At 57.5% G+C, this 13,900-nt stretch overlaps 1 protein-coding gene across 3 annotated transcripts; it reads right to left on the reverse strand.

Annotated features, from left to right (window-relative positions):
• Positions 1-1,028: 1,028 nt before the first annotated feature.
• Positions 1,029-9,617, reverse strand: AK1 (adenylate kinase 1). 3 transcript variants are annotated; one of them, XM_004757247.3, is made up of 8 exons: positions 9,490-9,617; positions 6,802-6,893; positions 6,606-6,646; positions 5,008-5,043; positions 4,689-4,852; positions 3,866-3,982; positions 1,518-1,709; positions 1,029-1,267 (listed from the first exon to the last, which is right to left on the reverse strand). In XM_004757247.3, exons 3-8 carry the CDS (start codon positions 6,610-6,612, stop codon positions 1,199-1,201), a joined length of 585 nt encoding a protein of 194 aa, XP_004757304.1. In that variant the 5' UTR covers positions 6,613-6,646; positions 6,802-6,893; positions 9,490-9,617; the 3' UTR covers positions 1,029-1,198. The 3 variants fall into 3 exon arrangements, with proteins under 3 accessions (XP_004757304.1, XP_004757305.1, XP_004757303.1); XM_004757248.3 differs by having other exon boundaries at positions 6,788-6,893; XM_004757246.3 differs by lacking the exons at positions 6,606-6,646; positions 6,802-6,893; positions 9,490-9,617 and adding an exon at positions 5,349-5,497.
• Positions 9,618-13,900: the final 4,283 nt, after the last annotated feature.

Below are 13,900 nucleotides of genomic sequence, written 5' to 3' on the forward strand. Positions count from 1 at the left end.
TTATAACTTAAATATGTTTATTTTAAAGGAAACTTTAAATAACTAATGTAGATGGAAAACCAGCCACACTTGCTGCAAATGAAGGGGGACATAGCTTGGGCACAATCAGCCCCTCGTGGGGTCTTGTTCCAGCCAGGTGTGGCTGCCGAAGGTCCTCCTGGCTCTAAAGGGAGTCAGCTGGGGCTGGGACAGGTGTGAAGGACACGTGAGCACCAAGTTGAGCCTTTTGCGGTGATGAGGTCACAGTGGAAGAACGGGAAAGGCAAGATGGTTCTCCCCCGGGGATCCTGGGGCACCCTCCCCAAAGCACCCCAGCCCTGCTCATATCCAAGGCTGCTCTGGTCTCAGCTCCCACGGCCACAGTGACTGCTGGCCTCACACCCCTGTTCAGCATGTTCTCGTCCTCACAGTGAGGAGTGGGGACTGCAGGGGGCATAAACCCTGACTCAGATTTGGAAATGGGCTCAGACAAGGCAGCTGGTGACCTGTCCAGGGACGTATGGTGGGAGGTCTTCCACATCTCCCCTCCTCGGGGAGGGGACCAATCTCGATGCCCTTGCCAGACCCTCAGAGTTTCTTGTACCCAGAAGCCAACTCTTTGCCCACCCAGAGAGCTCATATGTGCCCTCCCATTGCCCAGGAAGCCCCCACCCCCCCGCCGCCAACCCAGCCCATGACCTTGCTGCACACAGGTCCCAGTGGCATGAAGCACAGAAAACATGCTCAGAGCGATGAGGGTTCAGGGCCAAGGCTGCCCAGCGAGGATTGGGAGGAACCCAGGTCGGGGCTCGGCTGTGCCTGACCGTTAGTCCCCAAGAACAAGCATCCTGCCTCAGTCACCCTGGAGCCCCAGACCCGGCAATGGCCTGGGTGAGGAAGGGCCCTGGGTCTTCCCATGGTGCTAGGGAAAGGCAGCTGGCCAAGGTGGGCTGAGGGGCCCGAGGAGGACTGGGAGGGTGAGGGGCTAGGAGAGGCCATAGCACGTGGATCAACTCCAGTGAAAGCAAAGAAAAAGGAATAAAACCGAATGTCCTTGGAAATTCCTTTAGTGGTTGGCTGTCCACGAAAACAGGATAAAGTGGCTTCCTCTGTCTGCAGTCCAGCCGGGCAGGGTGGAGGCGCTGAGCTCCGGCTGGGGACAGCCTCAGTCAGGACAGGGGTGGGGCGGGGCTCGGCCGGGGAAGGGGCTCCAGGGCTGCTACTTGAGGGCGTCCAGGTGGGTGCAGACTTGGGAGAAGACACTGTCCACGGAGCCCTCGGCATTGACCTGTGGGGACACGGCCGGAAGGGCGGAGATGATGGGGAGGGCCGGCTGGGCCCCGCGGAGACACGGGCTCACTTCTCCAGAGACCTGGCCTTGCTCTCTAAGCCCAGCCACAGGGACCGCAGCCAATCACCGAGCCAGTGGGGAAACCAAGGCCTGGAGAGGAGGGCTGACCTAAGGTCACTGGAATTTTGGCCACCCCTGGCAAAAACCCCAGTTTCCTAGGGCGACCCACGGCCTGCAGGGGGCGCACCTTGCGTACGATACCGCGTTTCTCATAAAAGGCGATGACCGGCTCTGTGGCCTTGTAGTAGGTCTCTAGCCGCTTCTTGATGGTCTCCTCGTTGTCATCCACTCGCCCGCTGGTCTCTCCGCGCTTCAGGAGCCGCTGGGTCATGGTCTCAGGGCCTGCGTCCACATACAGCAGCAGCGTGGGCTGTCCGATCTGCGGGCGGAGGGCACTCATAGGAGCCCCATTCCTGCCCCACTGGGGCCACCTCCTTCCCCTCCTCCCCAGTCAGAAGCCCCACCTGAGACCCACCCAGACCTCCAAGCCCTTCCCCAAGGCAGCCCGAGGGACCTTCCAGAAGCCGCTCCCCTGCTCCCCACGTCTCCCCTGGCTCCCCCCGTGCCCTCAGAAGAGGGCCTCCCGCCCTCCTCCTCTCGTGTTTCCCACTCCTTCGCTCTCCTTCCTTCGGCCACCCTGACTGCAGTCTGGGCTCTCGTCAGCCTCCTCCCATGCCAGGCCTTTGCTCATGCCAGGAACCCTTACCCTCAATACCAAGTGCTGGCCTTCGGATTCGAACAAAAATCTCCTTCCTCTGGCGCAGTCTTCCCAGAGGCCACCCCCAGCGCCATCCCCAGCGACCTCCAACACCCTCTTCAGTGCCCTCTCCTGATCTTCGCCCAGAATGTGTCAGGAGGCCTCTGGTTATTTACTCGCTGTCCCTCTCCCCAGCCAGGCTAGGAGCCCCTGAGGGCAGCGAGACACCTGTCTGACACAGCGGGGCTGGACCAGGACCTGACAAGGTGGGATGGCGGGCTCCTGAGCCCGGCGTGGGGGCGGGTGGTCCTGAACACTGTCCATGTCATTGGAATGAAGGTTTCCTCCACGGCAAAGGGCGAGAAGGAACGAGGCTGACCTGTCCTCCTTCCACAAGGCCCTGATGCCCCCTGGTGTCCAGATCTGAGAAGACCAGATGCCTGGGCCCCTGGAGGCCATGGCGGGTCTGGGCCCTGTGCTGGGTCCACTGCCCTCCGTGGAGCCCACAACAGCCTCAGGAGGGAAGGAGACTTTTAATAATCTCATTTTCCAGATGTGGCCCTGAGGGTTGGAGGCGATGTCACACAGCTGGTACGTGTGGGTCATGACAGTACGTGCTTTGAGGCTGCCGAGCACCTGACCACAGTGTCCATGGCCCAGACCACTTCTGTTTCAAAGACAGAGAAACTGAGGCCCAGAGCAGGGTAGAAGCTTTCTTGAGGTCCTGCAGGCACTTCAAGGTTGGAACCTGGAATATCCTACCTCTGGATGAGGCTCAAAGCTACGGGAGCCCAACGACAGCCCCAGCCTCACAGGCTTGGGAAGTGAGTGTTGGGGGGTCTGGTTCCACCCCAGCCCATTGGGATGCCTGGTCCTCCCCACGAGGTTGGGAAGGAGTTCCTCTGCCAAGAAGCCCTCCTGGAGCTAGCCCTACCCCTTGCTGTGCCCCTCCTCCCTGCAGCCCTGTTTCCCTAGTACGACCTGTGACCCCAGAGGATCGGAGCTGTGTGTGTGTGTGTGTGTGTGTGTGTGTTCACACGTGCACATCCCTGTGTATAAGTGTGCGATGTCCACAGGCGTGCATTGCATGAGTGTGTATATGTGCATTGCCAGATGTGCATGCACATGTGTGTGCTTTGTATGTGTGGACATATACGTGTGCTTGTATGCCTACGTGCGTGTGTCTGGGAGAGCTGCCCCCTGCCTGGCCTTCCTGCTGGGCGTCTGTTTCAGGCAGCTAGGAGCCAGCATCTTGAGGTCTACTTTTTCCAGCCAGACTCCCCGTGGCCCGTGGAAGGAGACTGGACTCCCCGGCCTCGAGGCCTCCAGCTAGGCCTGAACCCCCTCTGCCACATCAATCCTGGTTGCCATGCCCCCTAGATTCTGTTCTCCCCACACCAACCTGACCCTTCCAGTCCTGTCCGTCCTGCCCCCTTTGACTACAGGTTTCAAGGTGCCAAGCTCCACTTTGGAAGGCTACATTCTCTCTAATCGCATTCTGCTCCTTAAGCTGCCAACGGTGCCCCCCCCCCATTTTGCAAATGAGGACACTGATGAGGTTCAAGGAGGCAGAATGATTGGCCCAAGGTCTGTTGAGCTAGAACCTGAGCCCAGGTTTGTGAGCTCCCCAGCCTGTGCTTTGTCTCCTTCTAGACTTTTCTTTTAGACTTCTAGGAAGACTTCTGCAAACTCTTCCCCAGTGTTCCTCCTTACCCCTCCCCCACCCCAACCCACAATCAGTCTCTTTCTCTCTGCCCAAAACTCTGGCCATCACAGCAGCCTCTGCCTGGCCACCCCACACCCCAGCCCCCATATGCACCCAGCGGGTTGTACCTTACCCTCCGCTCAAATTCCTCTCCCTGCTGTACCTCCCGAGGATAGCCATCGATCAGGAAGCCTTTGGAGGTATCTACCTTGGCCACCATGGCATCTCGAAGCATGTCCAATACTGTCTCCTGGGGGCACAGGCAAAGATGGAGGGGTCGTGAGCTCCTCTCTGCACTCCTTCTTCCAGGCCTCTGCCCTAATAAAGGTGTTCTAAACAAGCCTCCCTCTCCAGGAAGCCTCCTTTGAATGTGAAGACTTGACCGGGTTGATGAAGCCCTTCATCCATCCATCCATTCATTCAGTAAGACTGACTCAGACCCTCCTCCCAGCCAGCTCCAGTCCAGGGCCCTGAGGACACCACTGGGAGAGCAGCTCACGTGCCGTGAGGTTAGTTTAGCAATTTCCAAGCATGACAGGTTGAATGGGCCACGAAGGAGGCCTTCTGGAGCTATAAAATGGTGGGGAGGGGGGATCTGAGCTCAGATCTGTGGAGCCAGGGAGGTCTGAGCTGAGGAGGAAAGAACATTCCAGGCAGGAAGAATCTGATGAGATTGACAGGACCGAAAGGCCAGAGCAGCTGGAAGGTAACTGCAGGGGTGGTGGCGGGCGGGGGGTGGGGGAGTTGAGTGCGTGGTGTGAGGCTGAAGGGATCAGCAGGGGCAGGGGTCCTAGAAGCTTCTAGAAGGAATTCCCTGCCCAGGGAAATGGGGACCAGAGCCAGGGGTATTTGGAGCCAGGGAGGTTCAAGGCAGCCCTTCCAGGGCATCATGGGTTTGCTGGTGGGGGAGCCCCCTTGGGGCCACCACTATCTCCCATCCCACCAGGTCCACTCACCAGCGGCACCAGCTGCCCCTTCTCCATGATCTCCGACAGCATCTTGCCCCTGGCCGAGCCAGAGCCAACCTCGGCCCGCAGGAGGTCCCCGGTGGAGAGGTGGGTGTAGCCGTACTTCTGGACAATCTTCTCACACTGGGTGCCCTTCCCGGAGCCGGGCCCTCCTGCAAGCGCCCACCCATTCAGAAACCCAGTGAGCCACCGCCGGCCTGCGGAGGAGGGCAGAGCCCCGGGGGCAGCCCCAGCCCCAGGCTCCCAGCAGCGCCTGTGGAGAGCCTCCTGCTCTCCTGGCTGCCCGGCCCGCCTGCCTCGGACTCACCAACCACAAAGATGATCTTGGTTTTCTTCAGCTTCTCTGGGGGACAGAAAAGGGGGGCAGAGTTCAGGGACTCGCTTGACAAAGACCTGAAGCCCCCTCTGCGGCTCCCAGCCGGTGCCGGGGGGCCTCACAGCGGGAGACCCAGCTCAGGCTCCTGCCGGAGCAACCAGAGACAGGCTGAGTCCAGCTCAGCGGTCAGGGCGGAGAGGCTGTTCCAGGCAAAGGCCTGGGGACGCCAGACTCGGCCCAGGCGGAGGACAACTCTAAGGGGACTCGGATGCCAACCCTCACAGACCCTCCCCCAGCAGGGGGTGGGTGGCCGCTGGGCAGCAGCGGGTCACCTTTGGCCTTTGAGTCTTCCGTGGTGTGGCGGGTTCCCGAGCAGCAGGCCCCCATGGTCCCGTTCTCCCGCGTCCCCTACCCTTCCTCTCCCAGCCCCCGGGGCCTGCCCATCGCCCGCCTTCCCTGGGCAGTACAAGAGTACAGAGTTGGCAACCACAACATATGTTGCCCTGGAGACAGTTGCCAGGGAAAAGGGCTGCGGTGGGCACGGAGAGCCCTCGCCCAGAGAGGGAGGCGAACTCCTGCTCCAGCCTCGGCCTTGCCCACCCTCAGAACTCAGCAAGACCACAGCCTCACCGCGCAAGGGAAACTGAGGCCGAGGGAGGCAGGGGCCTGCTCTGAGGATGCCAAACCTACAACTGGAACCCGGGCCCTCTTCCCAGGCTGCCCAGCCTTCCCCTCTTCTCAGGGAAGTAGGCCCTCCTGGTGTCACCTTAGAGGAGTCCCCACTTCTCTCCGGCTCTCTGTTCCTCCCCACTGAGCAAGGCTTGGCAGCTCCCAGGGGCCCTGTGGCCCTGAGGCTGGAGGCCTACAGAAGCTGTCAGAGGAACAGCTTCTCCTGCGGGCTCCCATCCACGGCCTGCCCAGTGTCTCGTACGACGTGGAGGTGGGGGAGCCCACAGCCCAGGGGCTGCTGGTTTTGGGGGCCCAAGCGGTAGAAGGGCGACTGCCGGCTCAGAGAGCAGCTGCAGGCTCCTTTAAGAGCGGCCCAGACAGAGGTACAAGGCCAAGGACTGGGCGGTGATACTTCCAGGAGGCGGGCCAGCCAGGCTCTCTGCTGACCACACGCCTCCCTCCAGGTCCGGGCCCAAAGCAGGCCAGGAGGGCCCAAGCTAACCTCAAGACCCACCCCCCTCTGGACCACAGAGAAACTGAGTCCCACAGAGGGGTTGGACCTTGCCTCATCCTCGTTAGGCTTGGCATTTACACACTTGGGGCCTCTCCCCAGGGCTAGCCTCCCCTTGCCAGCACCCACCCTTTCTAGAAAGAGGCAGGGATTCAGCTCTATAAATACCAGCGTAGGAGGTGAGTTCTGGGGCCCTCAGGAGCCTCAAGGAGGCCTCCTCGCTTCTAAAATTATTTGTGGAGCTGGCAGATCCCGTGAGACACCCGAGGAGGGTGCTGGAGGCTCCCAGACAGGCCCCTCTGGCAGCCCCTCCTCCAGCCCTTCCCAGAAGGTCTCCTGAAAGTGCAACCCCTTAAGAGACGGGCACACTGAGGCCCAGGCAGCGAACAGCAAAGAAAAGCCTTGGTACCTTCCATCCTGCTGAGGTCCTGGGAGCCGAGTTAGCACACACTGCAAGACAAGGGCACAAGTGGGGCAGGTGAGGGGGCCTTCCGTGCCCCCTGCCCCCGCTTCTGCCCAGCCACGCGGTATGTGCCAGGCCCTGAGGCTCCCAAGGGTACAGGGCAGGGAGGGCCCCGAAGGTTGAGTGACCTTGGGAGAGTCACCTTTCCTCGGTGTACTTCCGCTGTTACAAAAGGGCAGCAACGCCCTCCTGTCCACCTCTTCCCGCCGGAGGAGCCAGGTGGCGAGGACAATCCTGAGGGACAGAAACAGTGGCGTCAGCAATGGCTGAGCTGCTCCCCTTACAAGTCCCAGAAAACAGGCGTCTGCCCAGCACCTTGGAGACGCTCCCCAGGGCTGGGAGGAAAGTTCCATGGAGGCTGGAGGCGGGAAGAGGGACTTGAGCTTCGTCCTCAGCCAGGAGGGGGTTGGGACAAGGATGCTCCAAGGGACACAGAGGCCTGAGGGGGAGGAAGCTGCAGGAGCTACTCAAGGGACATGACGCTGTACAGTTTTCACACGGGGAGGGTCCCCAGCCTCTCACCCCTTGACATGACCCCTGTCCCCTCATCCCCTTGAGGATCTCGCTCTACCACTCCCTTCAGATGTGAGTGAACCCCACCTCCTCCCGGGAACCCTACTCTGCTTCAACCTCTCCTTCCACCTAGAATTGTCACCTCCACACCCACCTGCCCTCCCCAAAGCCACCAGGGACCATCCCAGGCAGTCTTGCCTTGACTCTTGATGCCCAGCCCTTGGGCGGCATTCACCCTGCCTGGCATGCCCCCAACCCCAGGCCCCTCACTCTACCCTCATGATGCTGGCTTCAGGTCCCCAGGACCCCTGTCTCTCCTCAGCCACCTCCAGCCTCCCTCCTCAGCCCCATAAGTCTACAACCCCTAGAGGGGCCTGGAATCCCCATAGAACTTCCCATGCCCCCAGTTCCACACCCTGTTGCCCAGCCAGAGACCCCAGTCTCTGTGAACACCCTTCTCCCACACCCCACTTCCCCCCCTGCACACACACATCCCGACTGTCTCTCCAGCCTGTGGGCTCACCACCACTTCCTTGTTGCAAGCAGGGCACCTGGCCACTGCCCCAGCCTCCCATGGGTCTCCCAAACTCCATATCCCACCAGGCAATCCGCAGGATTCTCTCCAATAAGCATCAGACCACATCACTCACCTGCTTAAAACCCTTCCACACGTGGCCCCTTAGCTCCCAAGATAAAGCCTGAGCCCCTAACATGGATGACAGAGTCCAACAGCCTGGCCCCTTCCCCCCTCTTCAGCCTTAACAGCCATCACTTGAACTGCTTGGAGCCTCCTCACCCACCATGACCGTGTCCCACCTGCGGGCCCTGGCTTCTGTTGTTGCACCTGATGCCTGGATGCCTTTCCCCAGGTGCTGCTGGCTAGGACTTGGTTCAGGCGTCACCTCCTTCAGGAAGTCTTCCTGGACTCTGCCCTCCCTCCCACACTGGCAGGCGCCTCCTTCGAACGCCCCCAGCGTCGCACACACCACACGGTACTGGACCCCTCTGTTGTACCCCCAGCCTGTGTGTCCCACTGCACTTGGCCTGGCCTCCAGCTGAGCACAGGGCTGGGGGCCTCGTGCCATGCTCACGGCCATCTTGGTAGGGTTCTGAGGCTTGGAGAGGACAAGAGACTTGCTCCAGAGCTCCACTGGGGTCAACCTTGGGCTGCATCTTCTGTTGATTTAGGCCTGGCACCCAGTGGGTCTCTAAGCAGCTTTGCTGACTGTCCCGCTGCTCGTGGGGCATGAGTTATAGCCTCTTTCCTGCTGAGTGTGCTCAAGGAAGGGTAGGAGCCGCCAGCGCCCCAAGCAGCTGGTTAGGGAGGAGGAGGGTCCCCGGGCAGGGAGAGCCTGAGGTGACATCCTGCGGAGTGGCCTCCCACCCACCTTGCCCTGCCTCCTCCCAGTAACCTAAGTCCCTCTGTCCTGCTGGCACCTGCCACTTCCTTGGTCCAAAATAACTTGGGTCGTGAGGAGGCCTCACGGAGGCCAGGGGTCCAGGACGGAGTTGGGTTACCAGCTCAGCACCCAGGCCTTATAAGGCCCCTGGGTCCAGGCTGCAGCAACTCCTCTTGTGACCGGGGGGTCTGCCCAGGGGCCCGGGGAACTGAGGCCCAGAGCAACAATCACTTAAGGGTTCATCACTCAGCTGTGTGACCTTGGGCTGCTGGTGGCCCCTCTCTGGGCCTGCAGCTGGTGTTCCCTCTCTGGGCCCCTCTCCAGGCCCTGTCCTGCTGAGGCTGGAGAGTCCTGAGTGGATGTCTGAGCAGTGCTCAGAAAAAAGTCCCAAGTGTTGGCCCCGGGGCTCCCTGAGAGCCCCTTTCCTTTCAGGAGGCTGGGCCAGGGGGGGGGCAAACAACCAGGGGGCTTCCTGTCCCCCCAGCACTCAAAATGACAGGGCAGGATAGCTCCTCCAATCTCATAGGTGGCCCCCACCAGGTCCTCCAGGCAGGGCGTCAGGCCACAGCCCCCTTCCCTGGGCCCCAGCTGGGAGGTGCCAAGGGCAGGGACCTGGAGCCCCAGCGCCAGGAGTGCCAGCCTGGACAAAAGGGTGACTGTCTAGGACGCTAGGAGGGGCTGCAACACACATCCCTGGACTCGGGCACGCACAGGGTGGCAAAAATTAGCCGGAGCAGAGCCTGGGAAGAACAGACAGGCGGATCCACACGATCACAACCACCCATACAAACACACAGCCGCACAAACCCTAAGGATGCCCCAACACACACAGACCCGCGGCCCCAGGCGCGCGCCGCTCCCCCATCCCCCGCAGAGGCGCCCCCCGCGCCCGGACATGCACGCGGGCACACACTGACCTGGGGGAGGGGTGCGGCGGGCGCCGGGGCCAGTGGTGCCCTGCCCGTCCTCGCCGGCCGCCCGCAAAGGCGACTATTTATAAGGCTGTCAGCAGCGCGCAGCATGCCGGGAGCCGGCGCTCCGCGAGGGCAGGGAGGGAGGGAAGGAGGGAGGGAGAGCAGACCGGGAGGGAGGGGGGCCTGGACCGGGTGAGCCCCGATGGGAAGCCAGAGCAAGGCCGCCGCTCCCCGCCCCCACCCCGCGCCGTGCATGCCCAGGTGGCTGGGCCTGCCCTGCCGGGTTTTCTCGGGCCCTGCCTGATCTCCCGCGTGCCCGCATCACAGCAGGGGGACAGACCGCGGTTCCCCTCTGACAGCTGGGGAAACTGAGACCCAGGGCGAAGAGGCCCTTTGCACAAAATCCCCGGGCAAATTGCTGGCAGACCAGAGAGGCCAGACCGCGGGTGGATTCTGGGGGCTTTGCCAGACCAGTCCCCCGACCCCTCCTCAGGTCATGAGGGTCCCCTGGGCTGAGACCCACGCGGAACTCCTCCTCTCCTGTTAGAAGGAGCCCCAGAACGCCTCTGGGACGGAAAGTGTCTCAGGACTCTGAAGACCATCCAGGTACCCCTTTCCCGGCTAGCGGTTGTGCAGAAGATTTTTAAAAAATCAGCTCTGCCTCTATTAAACTGCCAGGCAGCCCCCAGGAGATGAGCCCAAGGTTGTGGGATGTTCTTTTTTTTTTTTTTAATTTATTTATTTTTTTTAAGATTTTATTTATTCATTTGACAGACAGAGATCACAAGTAGGCGGAGAGGCAGGCAGAGAGGTGAAAGTAGGCTCCCCGCTAAGCAGAGAGCCCGATGCCGGCCTTGATGCGGGGCTCAATCTCAGGACCCCGGGATCATGACCTGAGCTGAAGGCAGAGGCCTTAACCCACTGAGCCACCCAGGCGCCCCGATGTGGGATGTTCTGAATGCTGAATAGGATGTGGGTACCCAGAATGGGGGGCGGGGGGTGACAATCCTGAAGAACAGAACAGCTCCCATGAATGAGCACTCACTGTGAAAGTGAGGGTCACACCTGTTAAATGGACATCCCCAGCCTGAACCTGCGTAGAACCTCTGACTGTAAAATCTTTTTGGGGAACAAAAACTTCATCTAATTTTTGACACAGGGACCTCTCAACTATTGAACTGGACAGGGGCATATGATGGAACACAGAGCTGCTGTACCCCCACTCTTTTTTTTTTTTTCTACAGATTTTATTTATTTGACAGAGAGAGAGCAAGCAAAACCAGGGGAAGCAGGAGAGGGAGAAACAGGCCCCCGCCAAGCAGGGATCAGGCATCATGACCTGAGCCAAAGGCAGACGCTTCTCCCACTGAGACCCCCAGGTGCCCCTGAACTCCCATTCTGGATAAAAATTGGATATTTTCCTGGTAATTGTCATAATGTACTAGAAACCTGACACATCGTAAACTGTCATTCTCTCTTCCAATCACGATGTTTGGGAAACAATTTGTGTGGTCTTCCCAATACTTCCGCAATTTGCTAATGAAGACCCCTGGCTTTTACTCCTCAACGGGACACGATTGGGGTTGCTCCCCGAATCTGTGCTTCCAGAATTACAGCTCTCAGACCCCCATTTTGCATGGGCACAAAATGTGTGCAGATGGTTCTCCCGTGCCAGTGGGGCATGACTGATAGGAGGGATGGTCGTACAGCCAGGCTGGGGGGAGGTAAGACTGCAGTTTTTGTTCATAAGAGAAAGGAAACCAGAGGTCTATGCAGCCGGCTGCCCAAGCAAGAGAACTAGGCAAAGAGCCCAGTGAAAATAATTCTAAACATTCAGGGGCGTGTGTGTATAAAATCTATTCCTATGGGTTTGGGTTGTTTTTTTTTTTTTTTTTTAACATCTCTGAAATCGTGTTGTCTTATAATCAAACCGATTTTATCTTTAAGACAATGAAATGAAGCAGAACAGAGGGGGTGGGGGTATGTACATGACCCCTTCAAGGAGCTGGGACTTTCACTTCTTACTCAGAGGCCGGCTGGCTGGCTTTCTTTCTAAAAATAAAACAAGCACCTATTACTTTATACATAAAACAATTTTAACACAGATGTACCTTGAGGACATGAGGCTAAGTGAAATAAGCCGGTCACAAAAAGGTAAATATTGTATGATGCTAGAATGCTCAAATTCATAGAAACAGAAAGAATGGCAACCAGGAGCTGGGTGGGGAAGGGGAAACTCAGAGTTGCTGTTTAATAGATTTAAACTTTCAGACACATGAGATGAGAAAGTTCTGGAGATGTTTTACAACAAGGTAAGTGTACTTAACACTCCCAAACTGTACACTTAAAAACGAGTAAGTAGTGAATTTTATGTGGTTTTTGCCACAATAAGAAATTTTAAAACCTTAACAAATAGAAAATAAAAACAATTTTAAATATCTATTTTATTCTGCATTCTTGTCTCAGCCATGTTGAGGTCTCTGTGAAAAACACAATTTTGCTTTTTTATAATTCTATTTGAGCAATTTGGAAGTTCAATGAGCTTTCCAGCCATCCAAATTTCTGTGAGAACCTGTTTTATTTTATTTGTGTATGACCTGTGGATTTTCCACCAATGCTGGGATATTAAAGTGTCAGGGTGGGCGCCTGGGTGGCTCAGGGGGTTAAAGCCTCTGCCTTCGGCTCAGGTCATGATCTCAGGGTCCTGGGATCGAGCCCCGCATCGGGCTCTCTGCTCATTGGGGAGCCTGCTTCCTCCTCTCTCTCTGCCTGCCTCTCTGCCTACATGTGATCTCTGTCTGTCAAATAAATAAATAAAATCTTTAAAAAATAAATAAATAAATAAAAATAAAGTGTCAGGGTTTTTTCCCCTGGTTATAACCTGAAAAAAAGGAGGCAGGGAGGAAGAAGTGGAGAGAAGGGAGAGGGGGAAGATTATCTCTAGACTATTAACAGGGACTAGGACCCGCGATACCTTCTATCTTGTATCATTTGAATGGTTTATGTTACTTTATAACATGAAAAAAAAAATACCTGGGACACCCAGGTGGCTGAGTCGGTTAGGTGTCTGCCTTTGGCTCAGGGTCCTGGGATGGAGCCTTGCTCTGGGCTCCCAGCACAGCGGGGAGTTTTCTTCTCCCTCTCCCTCTGCCCCTCACCCTGCTTGTGCTCAAATAAATCTTTTTTTTTTTTTTAATATTTATTTATTTGACAGACAGAGATCACAAGTAGGCAGAGAGGCAGGCAGACAAAGAGAGGGGGAAGCAGGTTCCCAGCTGAGCAGAGAGCCCGATGCGGGGCTGGATCCCAGGACCCTAGGACCACGACCTGAGCCGAAGACAGAGGCGCTAACCCACTGAGCCACCCAGACGCCCCGCAAATAAATCTTAAAAAACCCTAAAAACATATGAACTGAAACCTTATTATTTTTATTTTCATTTTTAAAGGTTTTATTTATTCATTTGCGAGAGAGAGAGAAGTGAGTTGCAGAGGGACAAGCAGACTCCCCGCTGAGCAGAGAGCCTGATGCAGGGCTCCATCCCAGGACTCTGGGATCATGACCTGAGCTGAGGTCAGAGGTTTAACCGACTGAGCCAGCCAGGTGCCTGAAACCAGTTTTTTAAATATTTAAAATATATTTTGGTGAAAGAAAGAATCCCAAGGCTTGAAGACAAGCCAGCTGGGGAGAGACTGACCGGGAGACAGCGTCACTCTGAGGCTCGCAGCTCGAACCACCCACAGCCCAGCTGCCCCCTGTGGGTGCGGAGTTGAGCCCTGCAGGAAGCGGCTGGAGGCTACTTTAGGAAGCACGCGTCAGGTCTGCAGCTGCTGGGAGATGCCCCCAACCCAAGGAAGGGGTGAGGGGTAGGAGCCTCAGAGAGGTAACTGGGAAAGGGATACACAGGGATATGGGGGGCTCCGAACCTGAAATGAAGAGGTAGGTTTGGTCCTGGCCACACTGGGGAGCCAGTAAAGATTCCAGAGAAAGAGGAACATAGTGAGGTTGCTTTAGGAAGTTAGTTTTGGCAGTGAGTGGACCAGTCTCTGCTGGGTCCTGTCTGAGGCAGAGTTTGTGGTGTGGAGGACCCCATGCCTCCTCCCCATTCCTCCCTTCTGGTGCTAAATTGAACTGTCCCACCCCAGCAACCAACCCCCCTCTTTTTTTTTTTTTTTTTAAGATTTTATTCATTTATTTAACATAGAGCACAAGCAGGGGGAGTAGCAGGCAGAGAGAGAGGGGAGAAGCAGACTTCCTGCTGAGCAGAGAGCCCTACGCAGGTCTCTATCCCAGGACCCTGGGACCATGACCTGAGCCGAAGGCAGACCGTAACCTGTAACCGAGTGAGGCACCCAGGCGCTCCACCAACCCCCCTCTTAATGCCCACCTTTGGCACCTTCCTTCATGCCCACCAAT

This window comes from Mustela putorius, unplaced genomic scaffold, assembly GCF_011764305.1.
Source record: "Mustela putorius furo isolate JIRA1106 unplaced genomic scaffold, ASM1176430v1.1 tig00000596_pilon_pilon_pilon, whole genome shotgun sequence".
Classification (NCBI taxonomy): Eukaryota; Metazoa; Chordata; class Mammalia; order Carnivora; family Mustelidae; genus Mustela; species Mustela putorius.